Here is a 12052-nt window from a genome sequence, read left to right as displayed (position 1 = left end):
AAGCAACAAGGATGGCAAATGCTATTTTAGCCTTTATTGCAATGGGGTTGGAGTATAATAGTAAGAAGGTCTTGCTGCAATTCTATAGGGCTCTGATGACACCGCACCTGGAGTACAGTGTACCGTTTTGGTTTCCTTACCTATGGAAGGATATACTTGCCTTTAGAGGGGGAGGGACAAAGGTTCACCAGATTGATTCCTGGGATGAGAGGGTTGTCCTGTGAGGAGAGATAGAGTAGAATGGCCTATATTTTCTGGAGTTTAGAAGAATGAGAGGTGATCTCATCATTGAAACGTATAAAATTCTGAGAGGGCTTGACGGGGTAGATGCTGAGAGGCTGTTTCTCCGGGCTGGAGAATCTAGAACTAGGGGTCTTAGTCTCAAGATAAGAGGTCAGCCATTTAGGACCAAGATGAGGAAAAATTTCTTTACTTGTGAGGATTGTGAATCTTTGAAATTCTCTACCTCAGAGGGCTGTGGATGCTCAGTCAATGAGAATATTCAAGATTGAGAGCGATAGATTTTTGGACACTAAGGGAATCAAGGGACGTGGGGATAGGGCAGGAAAATGGAGTTGAGGCCGCGGATTAGCCATTGAATGGCGGAGTAGGCTCGAGGGGCCGTATGGCCTACTCCTGCTCATATGTCTTATGTTCTTATGTAAGGTGCCGCAACAGCCTTCACATACTGAATGCATGCCCCGGTATGCTACTCCATATGAAGTTTATTAAATTATCGGACCAATAATGCAAAGTTGGCACCACTGGGGTTCTGGTAATCGGACGCAGGCAAGCTTTGTTATTGTGCAATGCGGCATGCAGTGCACCTATTGTGCATAGCGTAGAATAGTCTGTTGGGGAAGGCCTGTGGTGTTGATAGCCAGCGCACCAAAATCATTGAGGCCCCAAAAAGTAAACAAGCTAATGGCTCCTTAATTCTTTCTGAGCAGCTAGATAGCAGTGCAGAAGCACAGCACCCAAATGAAATGAGGAATGGATGGCAGGTGCGTTAAATCATGCTGCATTCTCTTTCTTAAAGGGAAGTCTCCTTGATAAAAGTGGAAATTTGTTGTATTTTCACCCAGCGATTTGACTGCTTGTTTGCTGCTTTTATTTCATTTATTACTAAAGCTGTTCAGACCTTAATGCTGCACTCAAGCTTCCATCTGTTGGTGTTTGCCAAGAGAACTGCAACTGTGGATCTCCTGCTGGACAGCCCTCTTTATCTGCTGGGTCTGGAGGAGAATCAAGTGAGGCTTGCAAGACAAGTGCACCGTAAGCGCTCAAGAAAGAGCCTTTCTTGCGCCGCCATCGGTGCCGGTGAACCAAAACACTCAGACCTGATATGCCCATCAAGATCTGTATACGGAGATACAGATCTTGATGGGCACTTTGGAGATATATGATTCCCTACAGAAGCCGGGGCAGTGCTGTGCAGCCTCTTGCAGCCAGACTTTAAAAAAAAACACTTCTCTCCACCACCCCCCCCCCCCCCACCCCCACCCCTAATAAAAGTTTGCTAATCTTTCAGTGTATAGGACTGAGGAAGGGTAACACCAGTAAGATTAATGTGTATGTTTCTCTTTATAGATGCCAATGAAGCAACTGCATGTTTCTGTTTTTGTTATAGCAGGATATAGTATGCTTAGTAAGGATACTAAGAAAACAGGGATGTGTGGAACTCTGTTAGTCACTTTGGAGATAAAGGAAATAGAATCTATAGCAAACAGAAAACTACCAAGTGGATAATGTGGCTAGAGGTTTATAATTGTAAACAATTTTACAACACCAAGTTATAGTCCAGCAATTTTATTTTAAATTCACAAGCTTTCGGAGATTTTCTCCTTCCTCAGGCAAATGTTTATAATGCAGAGGGAGCTAAAACAACAGTAGGGATTTGTTATAGACTGGCAGATCAGAATAAAAATGAGTACAGCATATTTTATGGAGATGAACAGGAGACACTGTGAAAAAAGGAAGGATATATTAATGACTGATCTTAAACAACTAAATAAAAATTGGAATGCCGAACTGATTTTAATCAGATTTTCAGGCATAAAGGGAAAGTGGAGTTGAGGTAAAAATCAGATCACACTAAATGGCGGAGCGGGCTCGAGGGTCCGAATGGCCTATCCGTGCTCTTATCTCTTATGGTCTTAAAGCGACCGTAACTGATTAGAAAAAGGAATTGAGCTTCGTCTGTTTAGCACTTCGCACACTTTTCCAGTGGATAATTTGATTCAGAATTTAGTCCCAATTTTAACTTGGGACCAGAGTTGGGCAGGCAGGGGCCGAGGCTGGCAGCAAACTGTCCCGACCTTAGAAGCATGAGGCCTGGGAGATTTTCACTCCTGGGCTTCATTTGCATAACCTCAGTCAGTCTCCTGCCCAAAAGTGGTAGGAAGCAGCAGCAGTTGTCTGGCAGGCAGGAGTGTAATATTGTTGCTGTCACTTAAGTGCCAATTGTTGTGGCACAGCCACTTTTTTTTTCCAACCGCTGGAATAGTGCCATAATGGGTTTCCCCATGGGAATCCCCTCATCTCTGTGGTTTTTGGAGCAAGAAGAGGAGGACTGATGGAAGGTTGTATCAGAATTGCTGTGCATCTATTTGCTGGTACTGTTGCACCCGAATTTACAGACCGAGATGCAGATACATGTAATTGTCAGTAGAGCAGTGCTTGTGCAAGCTGCGATTCATAAGGGAGCTGTCAATTAATTGTACAGAATGTTGCAAATTGAACTGCTGCCGAACATATCCACAGACATTCCATTTGTCAGTGCCTGTGAAGGTCACAACAGCTCCTATGGTGACATCAATTACATCAGTTAATCAGCTGTAGGTAGATGTATACAGCAAATAGTGGGTGCCTTGTTTGCTTGAGCAGGCAATTTCCTTCCCCATGGACGAGCAAAGCAGCATTAGAGGACTTTGCAGTTTTACCAAATGGCAGGATTCCTGTTGGTGCAGATTGCATCCATGTAGCCTTGCGTTCTCCATTGCACAATACAACTACCTACATAAGTCAAAATTGATTCCACTTTCTGAATATTCAGCTCGTTTGTGACGAGCAGTACTGGAATATACAAGTCAATGCTTGTTTCCTAGGCAGCTGTCACGACGCCCTCATTGTAAGTAACCAATATTTGACCCAAAAAGGCTCCTGGATTATCAAAACTATCCTCTGGAACCATGGTTTATAACATCTCTGCGTTATCCCAGGATACAAGCTGAACATAGGTATATGAAGTGCATGCAGCCACATGAGAAATCATTGGCTCTTTTTGATATATATTAATGACCTGGACTTGGGTACAGAGGGTATAATTTCAAAGTTTGCAGATGACACGAAACTCAGAAATGTAGTAAACAATGTGAAGGATAGTAACAGACTTCAGGAGGACATAGACTGGTGAAATGGGCAGACACATGGCAGATGAAATTTAATGCAGAGAAGTGTGAAGTGATACATTTTGGTAGGAAGAATGAGGAGAAGCAATATAAACTAAATGATATAATTTTAAAGAGGGTGCAGGAACAGAGAGATTTGAGGGTGCACGTACACAAATCTTTGAAGGTAGCAGGACAAGTTGAGAAGGCTCCTGGGATCCTGGGCTTTATTAATAAAGACATAGAGTACAAAAGCAAGAAATTTATACTAAACCTTTATAACACACTGGTTAGGCCTCAGCTGGAGTATTGTGTTCAATTCTGGGCACCACACTTTAGGAAGGATGTCAAGAGATGATGCAGAAGAGATTTACTAGAATGGTGCCAGGGATGAGGAACTTCAGTTATGTGGATAGACTGGAGAAGCTGGGGTTGTTCTTGGAACAGAAAAGGTTAAGAGGAGATTTGATAGGTGTTCAAAATCATGAACGGTTTTGATAGAGTAAATAAGGAGAAACTGTTTCTAGTGGCAGAAGGGTTGGTAACCAGACGACACAGATTTAAGGTGATCAGCAAAAGAGCCAGTGGTGACATGAGGAGACATTTTTCACGCAGTGAGTTGTAATTATCTGGAATGCACTGCCTGAAAGGTTGGTAGAAGCAGATTCATTAGTAACTTTCAAAAGGGAATTGGATAAATACTTAAAGGGAAAAAGTTTACATGGTTATGAGGAAAGAGCAGGGGATTGGGACTAACTGGATAGCTCTCTGAAAGAGCCGGCACAGGCACGATGGGCCGTGTGGCCTCCTCCTGTGCTGTACCGACTATGATACTATGATTAAGCAGTGGTTTAGGTGCCTGGATAGAGTGGGGGGTGTGATGCAGCACAACGCCTAAGATTTCAAGGATCATAGTACTGTACTGCATGCTGCACAACTTCCATTTGCAAAGAGATAACATTATGGAGGCCCTTGAAGAGGAAGACGCCCCTCAGCAGAAGGGGGACCAGCATGATGAGCAGGAGGAGGACTCTGAAGTGGCTGTAGTCCTTTTTACATCTTCCCCGTGCCATCTGCTAATTAGCTTTCATCTAACTCTGGCATGAGTTTCCAGAACTTCCATTTCTACCAGCTGTGCAGGTTTTAGAGGGGGTGGACAGAAGGATTTGGATGTGTTGCTATTCTGGAAAGCAGCATTAACCTTTCCCATTGCAGCCATGTCCCTGGTGCTCGACATTCCCTCATCATGACCATTAATTGCCATGATAGCAGAGCTAATTATGACAGAGATCAGTAAAAATTTGCCTCTTGAATTCTGTAGCTGATAATCAGCTGGAAAAGTTAGCTCATTCCACACTTCTAGGGAAGAACCTGTGGGAGAAGTACCAACTATGCTTGGGACCTCTGGCACAGTGGGCTCTGCTGCAGATGTCTCTGGTGTTGCCACATGCTCCATGACGGTTTAGCTGTGCACATGCAGCTAGTGGACATCTCTACCCGAGCTGCCATCTGCACCACACTGCTTAGCATGGCCTCTGATGACTGCACCAACTCTCAATGCTCAGAAAGTATCCTTGAATGGAATGATGCTTGAATGGGAAAGAAATGAAAATGGAGAAGAAGATGCTAGAATGGAAAAGAAAGATAGATTTCCTACTTTGTGGGATGGTCTACGATCTTTCAATTCCTCTCAACTCACCCCCGAAGCTGCTGCAAGGTTTGTTTTTGTTTGGTCAGAGCATTTATTATGAAAGTCAGATATGGATCAGATTTAGATTAAGAGGAACTAGTGATATTGTGCAGATTCTGGGGTTTTATATGACATAGGATGTGATTTATGTGCCAACATAATGTCATGGTGTAATAGGAAATTTCTACGTGAGCTTAGCACATGGTTTTGCAAGTTGAGATGTATGAAGGATGTTATATGATTTGAACAATGAAGAGGATCCAGCTTGATCTTTCAGTAACTGATTTGGTCAAGGTTCCTTCATCTAGATTCATTTATTATAGACTTTCTCTCCATTATGTGGACATAAAGAAAGAAATAAAGAACGATCTTACACTTACATAGTGCCTTTCATGACCTCGGGTTGTCCCAAAGCACTTCACAGTCAGTGAATATCTTTGAACACCAGCTACTGTTGTAACGAAGGGGAACGCAGCAGCCAATTTGCACACAGCAAGGTCCCACAAACAACAATGAAGTAAATGACTAGATAATCTGTTTAGAAATGTTGGCCAGGACACCAGGAGAACTCCCCTATCCTTCTTCAAATAATGGCACGGGACCTTGGTTTAACGCCTCATCTGAAAGACGGCACCTCTGACAGTGCAGCACTCCTCAGTATTGCACTGTAGTGGCAACCTAGCTTATGTGCTCCGGTTTCTGGAGTGTGGCTTGAGCACACAACTATCTGCTTCGGACGTGAGTGCTACCCCTGAACCAATGCTGACACTCAAACAGAAATTCTTTGCTTTCCCTTTTGATATCTCAAATAATTATAATAGGGCTCAAGAAAGAATGAATAAAAATCATCCCTATTATATCATACTGACCCATCCAGTCTTGATCTAAAATCACTTTCAACTGCCCATATAGCTCCTTTTTCAACTTTAAAAGGGACATGAGTGGAGTTCCTAAGCAGAGGATCAGATTCTACATCCAGCTGCTCTTTCTTGTGGTTGAGACTCTTTTTCCTATCTCCTTACTTGTGTTTTAAAAACAGAAGTTATTTTAAAACATTTAGTTTAGGAGAACGTGAAGAATATAAGGACATATGTCCAGCTTGCATTAAGTTAGTGAAATTACTTAGCACAGTAACTTCTATTATCCAAAGGAGGATCCTGTGATACACATACATTTATGTTTAGCACTCAATGCATGCATGCTGTTTATTTTTAACTTTCAAATTTATCTATTCACAATTATACTTCAACTTTCTAGATGTATCATGAGTAAAATAAACTGGTGCCTAACACGATAGTTTTATATACATTTGTTTGTCAGGTGAAGTGCCTGGGCTATATACACAAGAAGAACTGGAACCAATCCTGTCACCATTGAAAGACCAGGCCTCACAAGATGGATTCACTGGACCCATCTTTAATTACTTCTCATATCGTGAGTAGAATTTAAGTCAATATTTTTTCTTTTTATTCTACAACAGAGTACAGTAGTGCAGTGGTTATGGTACTGGACCAGCACCATGTGTTCAAATTCCATCACGATAAGTTGTGCAATTGAATTCAATAAATCTGTTAATTTGTGGGTAGGCACCAGAAAAAGTAACCGTAAAAACCCAACTACACATTAATGTCCTTCAAGGAAGGGAACCTGCTACCCCTTCCTGGTCTAGTCTACACGTGAACATCTGTCCCACACTATGTGGTTGACTCTTAATGCCCTCAGGGCAATTAGGGATGGCGAATAAATGATTCCTTGCCAGCGTCTCCTGCATTGCAAGAACAATTACATGGCCCCCGAGCAAGGACGTAGCAACAGGGCACTTAGAAAATCATAATATGATTAGGCAGGATCAACACGGTTTTACGAAAGGGAAATCATGTTTGACAAATGTATTAGAATTTTTTGAGGGTGTAACTAGCAGGGTAGTTAAGGGGGAACCTGTGGATGTAGTATATTTGGATTTTTAAAAGGCATTCGATTACGTGCCACACAAGAGGTTGTTACACAGATTAGGGCTCATAGGGGTTAATATATTAGCATGGATTGAGGATTGATTAACAGAAAAGAGAGAGTAGGAATAAATGGGTCATTTTCGGGTTGGCAGGATGTAACTAGTGGGGTGCCGCATCGTTTAATACTTGGGCCTCAGCTGTTTACAATATATATCAGTGACTTAAATGAGGGGACCGAGTGTAATGTATCCAAGTTTGCTGATGATAGAAAGCTAAGTGGGAAAGTAAGCTGTGAGGAGGATGCAGAGAGGCTGCAAAGGGATATGGACAGGTCAAGTGAGTGTGCGTGAAGGTGGCAGATAGGAGTATAATGTGGAAAAATGTGAAATTTTCCACTTTGGTAGGAAGAATAGAAAAGCAGAATATTTTTTACAAGTTGAGAGACTAAGAAATGTTGGTATTCAGAGGAATGTGGGTATCCTTGTTCACGAGTCACAAAAAGTTAACATGCAGGTACAGCATACAATTAGGAAGGCAAATGATATGTTAGCCTTTATTGGAAGGGGATTGGAGTATAAAAGTAAGGAGGTCTTCCTGCAAATATATAGGGCTCTGGTGACACCACACCTGGAGTACTGTGTACCGTTTTGGTTTCCTTACCTATGGAAGGATACACTTGCCTTTGAGGGGGTGCAATGAAGGTTCACCAGATTGATTCCTGGGATAAGAGGGTTGGACATTAATCAAGGGCTATGGGGATAGGGCAGGTAAGTAGAGTTGAGGTCAAAGATCAGCCATAATCTTATTGAATGGTGGATCAGGCTCGAGGAGCCATACGGCCTACTCCTGCTCCTATTTCTTATGTTCTTAATAAAGGAACAGGAGTAGGTCATTTAGCCCCTCGAGCCTGTTCTGCCATTCAATTAAATCATGGCTGATCAGTGACCCTAAGTCCATCTACCTGCCTTAGCCCCATATCCCTTAATACCTTTGGTTAACAAAAATCTATCAATCTCCGATTTAAAATTAACAATTGAGCTAGCATCAACTGCCGTTTGCAGAAGAGGGTTCCAAACTTCTACTTCCCTTTGCATGTAGAAATGTTTCCTAACTTCACTCCTGAAAGCCGTGGCTCTGATTTTTAGACTATGTCCCCTACTCCTAGACTCCATAACAGCAGAATTGTTTCTCTCTGTCTACCCTATCAGTTCCCCTTAATATCTTGAAAACTTCAATCAAATCACCTTTTAATCTTCTAAATTCCAGGGAATATAACCCTAGTTTGTGTAATCTCCCCTCGTAATTTAACCCTTGGAGTTCTGGTATCATTCTAGTAAATCTACGCTGCACTCCCTCCAAGGCCAATATATCCTTCCTAAGGTGCGGTGCCCAGAACTGAACACAGTACTCCAGGTGTGGTATAACCAGGGCTTTGTATAGCTGTAGCATAACCTCTACCCTGTTGTATTCTAGTCCTCTAGATATAAAGGCCAGCATTCCATTAGCCTTTTTGATTATTTTCTGTACCTGCCCATGACATTTTAATGATCTATGTACATGGGCCCCTAAGTCTCTTTCGAGCTTTTCACCATTTAGAAAGTACTCTGATCTATCCTTTTTAGGTCCAAAGTGGATGACCTCACACTTGCCTACATTGAAATCCATTTGCCACAGTTTTGTCCATTCACTTAATCTATTAATATATCTCTGTAATTTTATGCTTCCATCTACACTGCTTACAGTGCTATCATCAGCAAACTTGGATATGTGACTCTCTATCCCATCATCTAAGTTGTTAATAAAAGCAGTAAATAGTTGAGGCTCCAACACAGATCACTGTGGGACACCACTAGTCACATCCTGCCAATTTGAGTACCTGCCCATTATCCCTATTCTCTGTCTTCTGCCGCTCAGCCGATTTCATAGCCAGGTCAATAATTTGCCCTCAATACCTTGAGCTTCGACTTTAGCTAACAGTCTCTTATGAGGGACTTTATTGAATGCCTTCTGGAAGTCCATTTAAAAAACATCCATACATTCCCCTGTCCATTACTTTAGTCACGTCTTCAAAAAATTCAATCAGGTTCGTCGGGCATGACCTACCCTTTACAAATCCATGCTGGCTCTCTCTGATCAGCTGAACATTTTCAAGGTATTTTGTCACTCTATCCTTAATTATAGACTCTAGTAATTTCCCGACTACAGATGTTAGGCTAACTGCTCTATAATATCCTGGTTTCCCTCTCTCACCTTTCTTAAATAGTGGAGTGACATATGCAGTTTTCCAATCTAGAGGAACAGTTCCTGAATCGAGAGAACTTTGGAAGATTATAGTTAGGGCTTCTGTAATGTTCTCACCTACTTCCTTTAAATCGTGGGATGGAAACCATCTGGCCCTGGGGATTTGTCACTCTTTAATGCCATTATTTTCTTCATTGCTGTTAATTTGCTCTTGTTACTTATGGTGAGTCCCCGCCCCGATTCAAAATCAGTTTTCTTGGGGCGCCCAGCATGCTATCCACTTCCTCTACTGTAAATACTGATGCAAAGTAATTATTTAACATGTCTGCCATTTCCTTATTTTCATTTACAATATCACCATCAGTTTTTAAGGGGCCCACATTGCTCTTGGCCACCCTCTTCCTCCTAATATAATTGTAAAAAATTTTTGTGTTGACTTTGATATCCCTTGCAGGTTTCTTTTCATATTCCCTTTTTATTGCTCTTACTATCTGATTTGTCACCCTTTGCTGTTCTTTGTATCTCTCCCAGTCGCCAGGATCTGTGCTATTTTTTGCATTTTTGTATGCTTTTTCTTTTAGTTTTATGTTGTCCCTTACCTCTTTTGTCACACATGGCTGTTTTTTTGGCAAGTAGAGCTCTTGCCCCTTAGGGGTATAAACTGGTTCTGTATCACGTTAAGTTCTTTTTTGAACACTTCCCACTGATCATCTGTCATTTTACCCATTAACAGATTTGCCCGGTTTACTGTGGACAGTCTCTGTCTCATTCCGTTGAAGTTGGCCTTACCTAAATTTAGAAATGAGTAGCTGTTACGGGTTTCTCCCTTTCAGACACAAATTTGAACTCAATCATATTATGATCGCTATTAGATAAATGTTCTTGCACTGTTAGGCTGTTAACTAAATTTGGCTCATGATTCATTCTTAAATCTAATATGGCTCGTTGGTTCTAGGACATATTGTTGCAGAAAGTTGTCCTGAACATACTCAAGAAATTCGCTACCTTTCTGACATGAGCTTGTCCGCTTATCCCAGTCTATATGAAAGTTAAAATCCCCCATTAAAACCACTCTGTCTTTCCTACATGCTTGTCTTATCTGTGCATTTATACACTCTGCCACTTCACAGCTGCTACCAGGGGGCCTATACACAACTCCCACTACAGTCTTAATTCCTGTTCGATTTCTTAATTCTACCCATTAAGTCGCCACTGCCTGCTTACCTCTTGTTATATCCTCTTTTATCATTGCAGTAATTTCATCCTAAATCGTTATGGTTATTCCTCCCCCTCTACCAGTTTTCCTATCCTTCCTATAGACTTTATAACCTGTTATATTCAGTTCCCAGTCCTGACTGTCTTGCAGCCATGTCTCAGTAATAGCTATCATGTCGTACCCTCTGAGTTGTATTTGCGCCTGCAATTCATTCAACTTGTTCCTTATACTCCATGCGTTTGTATAAAGAACGCTTATTTGGGCCTCCCACCTAACCTGTCCTTCTGCTCTAATGTTGTTTTCCTCACATATTTCTTATTTCCATCTCCTGATTTAATTACTTTACATCTTTTAGTTTTCCCTTTACCTTTAGTGCCTAAAGAATAATTTCTGACTATTACTCTACTCTCTTCCTCTTCTTTTGTTTTAGGATTATTATTTATACTACATTTTCTACCTGAGCCCTTCCCCTATTTACTAGTTTAAAGTCCTTGTGACCACCCTATTTATCCTTTCCGCTAGGACCCTGGTCCCAGCTCGGTTCAGGTGGAGCCTGTTCCAGTGGTACAGCTCCTTCCTATCCCAGTACTGGTGCCAGTGTCCCATGAAATGGAATCGCTCTTTCCCACACCACTACTTCAGCCACATGTTCACCTCCCTAATCTGCTTATCTCTATGCCAATTTGCATGTGGCTCAGATAATAATCCAAAGATTATAATCCTTGAGGTCCTGTTTTTTAAATTGAGCTCCTAGCTCCTTGTATTCTCTGAACAGGACCTCTTGCCTACTCTTTCCTATGTTATTGGTCCCAACATGGACCACAATGATTGGATCCTCTCCCTCCCTCACCAATATCCTTTCAAGCCAGTTCGAGATGTCCCTCACCTGGAACCAGGTAGGCAACACACCACGTGGAACTCTCGATCCTGCTTACAAAGGATGCTATCCGCCCCCCTAATTATTGAATCCCCTACAACTACCACATCATGCTTCTCCTCCCTTTGGACATCCTCCTGCTGCAGGCTGCCGTGGTCAGCATTCTGACTGTCCTTCTGACAGTCTCTGTCCTTATCCTCACAGGTAGCAAGTTCATTGTACCTGTTGGATAGGATCATCTTCTGCAGAGCCTCGTTCTTCATCTCACCTGGGTTTCCTTTATTCTGTACACTATTGGTCACACCAACCCCGTTCTGACCCTGTACCTCTCTACGAGGTGTGACTGAGGTCTGGAACAAACTGTCCCAATACTCCTCCCCCTCCTTTATGAAAAGGAAAATTGATGTTATTCTTTAGAATTTAAAATGTGTTATGCTTGTGTGTGTGTGTGTGTGTGTGTGTGTGTGTGTGTATTTACAGTTCTATCTCTGGTCAGTTTTTCCTTAATTATGGCAGAGTTCACAGTCTAGAAAGTGTAATTCGGCCCATTGCACCTGTGCTGGTTCTCTGAAAGAGCTAAGCACTTAATCTAATTTCCCTAAACCCTTTTTAAAAAAAACAATTAAAATACTAATCCACTTTATTTATGCTATTCTTTTAGAATTTAAAGTTCTTTTCATGCTTTCC

General features: G+C 41.8%; 1 protein-coding gene across 4 annotated transcripts in view; it reads left to right on the top strand.

Annotated features, from left to right (window-relative positions):
* dync2h1 (dynein cytoplasmic 2 heavy chain 1) overlaps positions 1-12052 on the top strand; it is a 656363-nt gene that overhangs the window by 175809 nt on the left and 468502 nt on the right. For all 4 annotated transcript variants that reach the window (XM_067986146.1, XM_067986147.1, XM_067986148.1 and 1 more), the window contains exon 52: positions 6400-6513. In XM_067986146.1, coding sequence (XP_067842247.1) covers positions 6400-6513 — 114 coding nt within the window. The remainder of the gene's footprint in view (positions 1-6399; positions 6514-12052) is intronic.

The sequence above is a fragment of the Heptranchias perlo genome, chromosome 6 (genome assembly GCF_035084215.1).
Source record: "Heptranchias perlo isolate sHepPer1 chromosome 6, sHepPer1.hap1, whole genome shotgun sequence".
Taxonomy (NCBI): domain Eukaryota; kingdom Metazoa; phylum Chordata; class Chondrichthyes; order Hexanchiformes; family Hexanchidae; genus Heptranchias; species Heptranchias perlo.
The sequence above is the reverse complement of the archived record's forward strand: the minus strand, read 5'-3'. Positions and strand labels throughout refer to the sequence as shown.